Raw genomic sequence first — 1,730 nt, 5'->3', positions numbered from 1 at the left:
TCTTAAAATATTAACAGGCCTCCGGGCCAGAAGATGATGCAAATCACCTAAACTTTTGCATATGATAAGTTTGCAGGAAGAAAGCCTGGCTTACTGCATGACTCCACCCCTTCCCCCATTATCCTCTATGCATAACTTAAGGTATAAAAACTACTTTGGAAAATAAAGTGCAGGGCCTTGTTCACCGAAACTTGGTCTCACCATGTCATTCTTTCTCTTACCTTCTGGCTGAATCATTCAGCCTCTTTTCTCCACTGAATTTCCTCACTGAGCTATCCTTATTCTATTACTCTTTATATCCTTAATTAACGTTTAATTAAGCAGTTGTTTCCTGATCCTCGCGGACGCCGTCCCCGCTTCGAATTCCCTGGATCCACCGGGGCTGGACCCCGGCAGGAGAGAGGACACCCCATGACATGAAGAGGATGCAGGCAGGGCGGTGCTGTGAAGGCTTCTCCACAGCCTGAGAATCTCCAAGCTGCAGAAGGACGCTTGGGAATAAGTAAGCTCAGCATTTAAGTCAGCACCCAGGGGAATGATCCCTCACAGAAGACAAAAAAAATGCAACCGAAAGAAGGTTCTTTGGGAGCGCTGGTAAGATTAGAAAGTCACCCTCAAACTCTATTTTTAAATGAAGAACCCACATTACCATTAGGGATAAAGAAGAGGACGCGGTCACAGCCGTGACACAGGAAGAAGTAGAAAGCTGGAGCCAGGGGTCACCAGGGACAGGGCTCACGAGGGGCGCAGGACGGGCACCTCCAGGGGTTTCACGACCACCCAAGGACCAGGCCCCCCAGATGCTGGACACTAGTCTAGCAGCGATGGAACATTCTAATTAATCTTAATTACTTGGCAAAACAGAACAGAAGCTGTGATGAGCAGGTTCTTGGGACGCCTGCTCCCCGGGACCCGTGAGTCCGGTGCCCCCAGGAAGCTCAGCACCCAGCCCCCACCCCCAGGCTGGCTGTCCACGCAGGCGCCCGGCTGAGACTCACCTCGGCCGCGGGACTTGGCCGCAGGCTTGATGATCCAGATGTTCCGAAGCCCGTCGATCTCGGTCTGAGGGTTTACAGAGGTGATTTTGTTCAGCAGAGCCTGGCACTGCGAAAAGTGATTTCTGGAACTGGGGATGAAGGCCTCGCCGCTACAAAGCAAGACCCAGAAAGCCCGTGAGGTCTTGAGGCGGCTGCCCCGAGGAAAGGGTGGGGCAGGGAATGTGCCCCTGCCCACCCGAGGGCCTCCTGGGAACGTGGCCTGCGGGGAGGTGGGGACCCCCTACTTGAGGATCAGACTGCAGGGACACCCCCGGGCACTGTCCCTGGGCCCAGACAAGGTGCTGGGAGATGAAAGCCACGGTCCCTGTGCTGGGGACCCCACATCAGGTGGGCCTTGCAGGCCCGCATGGGGAAGCCGAGCTGCCCATGGCAGCGGGTCCAGGGTCCAGCTTAGTGTCCCGTGGGCTTTACTGTCAGTCAGACTGGCTCGTGGCCACGAGCTCACGGCAGCCACGGGGCCGGCTCAGGAAGACACCACAACAGGGGATGAGGCTGGCGGACAGCACAGTGTCTGTGTCAGGTTAGCTCTTGCATCATGGACCCACCCCCCGGGCCGCAACACAGCCCAGCGAGGATGGACTGCAGCCAAGGCTGCCGGGCTCCCTGGCCTCCTGCAGCGCCCCCATGACGGCCCTGGTGTGGGGAGAGACTTTCTGGGACACACAGGTGTGT

The 1,730-nt window shown here is 56.5% G+C and overlaps 1 protein-coding gene across 1 annotated transcript in view; it reads right to left on the bottom strand.

Annotated features, from left to right (window-relative positions):
- The window catches only part of TTLL8 (tubulin tyrosine ligase-like family, member 8), an 8,943-nt gene extending 7,259 nt beyond the window's left edge, over positions 1-1,684 (bottom strand). Inside the window, exons 1-3 of the mRNA XM_010836705.1 lie at positions 1,604-1,684; positions 1,381-1,418; positions 999-1,147 (exon numbers count right to left, since the gene is read on the bottom strand). Coding sequence (XP_010835007.1) covers positions 999-1,147; positions 1,381-1,418; positions 1,604-1,684 — 268 coding nt within the window. The remainder of the gene's footprint in view (positions 1-998; positions 1,148-1,380; positions 1,419-1,603) is intronic.
- Between the last annotated feature and the right edge of the window lie 46 nt (positions 1,685-1,730).

Source organism: Bison bison, unplaced genomic scaffold, assembly GCF_000754665.1.
Source record: "Bison bison bison isolate TAMUID 2011002044 unplaced genomic scaffold, Bison_UMD1.0 scf7180017845692, whole genome shotgun sequence".
Lineage (NCBI taxonomy): Eukaryota > Metazoa > Chordata > Mammalia > Artiodactyla > Bovidae > Bison > Bison bison.
Note: the sequence above shows the minus strand (reverse complement) of the source record. Positions and strands in the feature narration are given on the sequence as shown.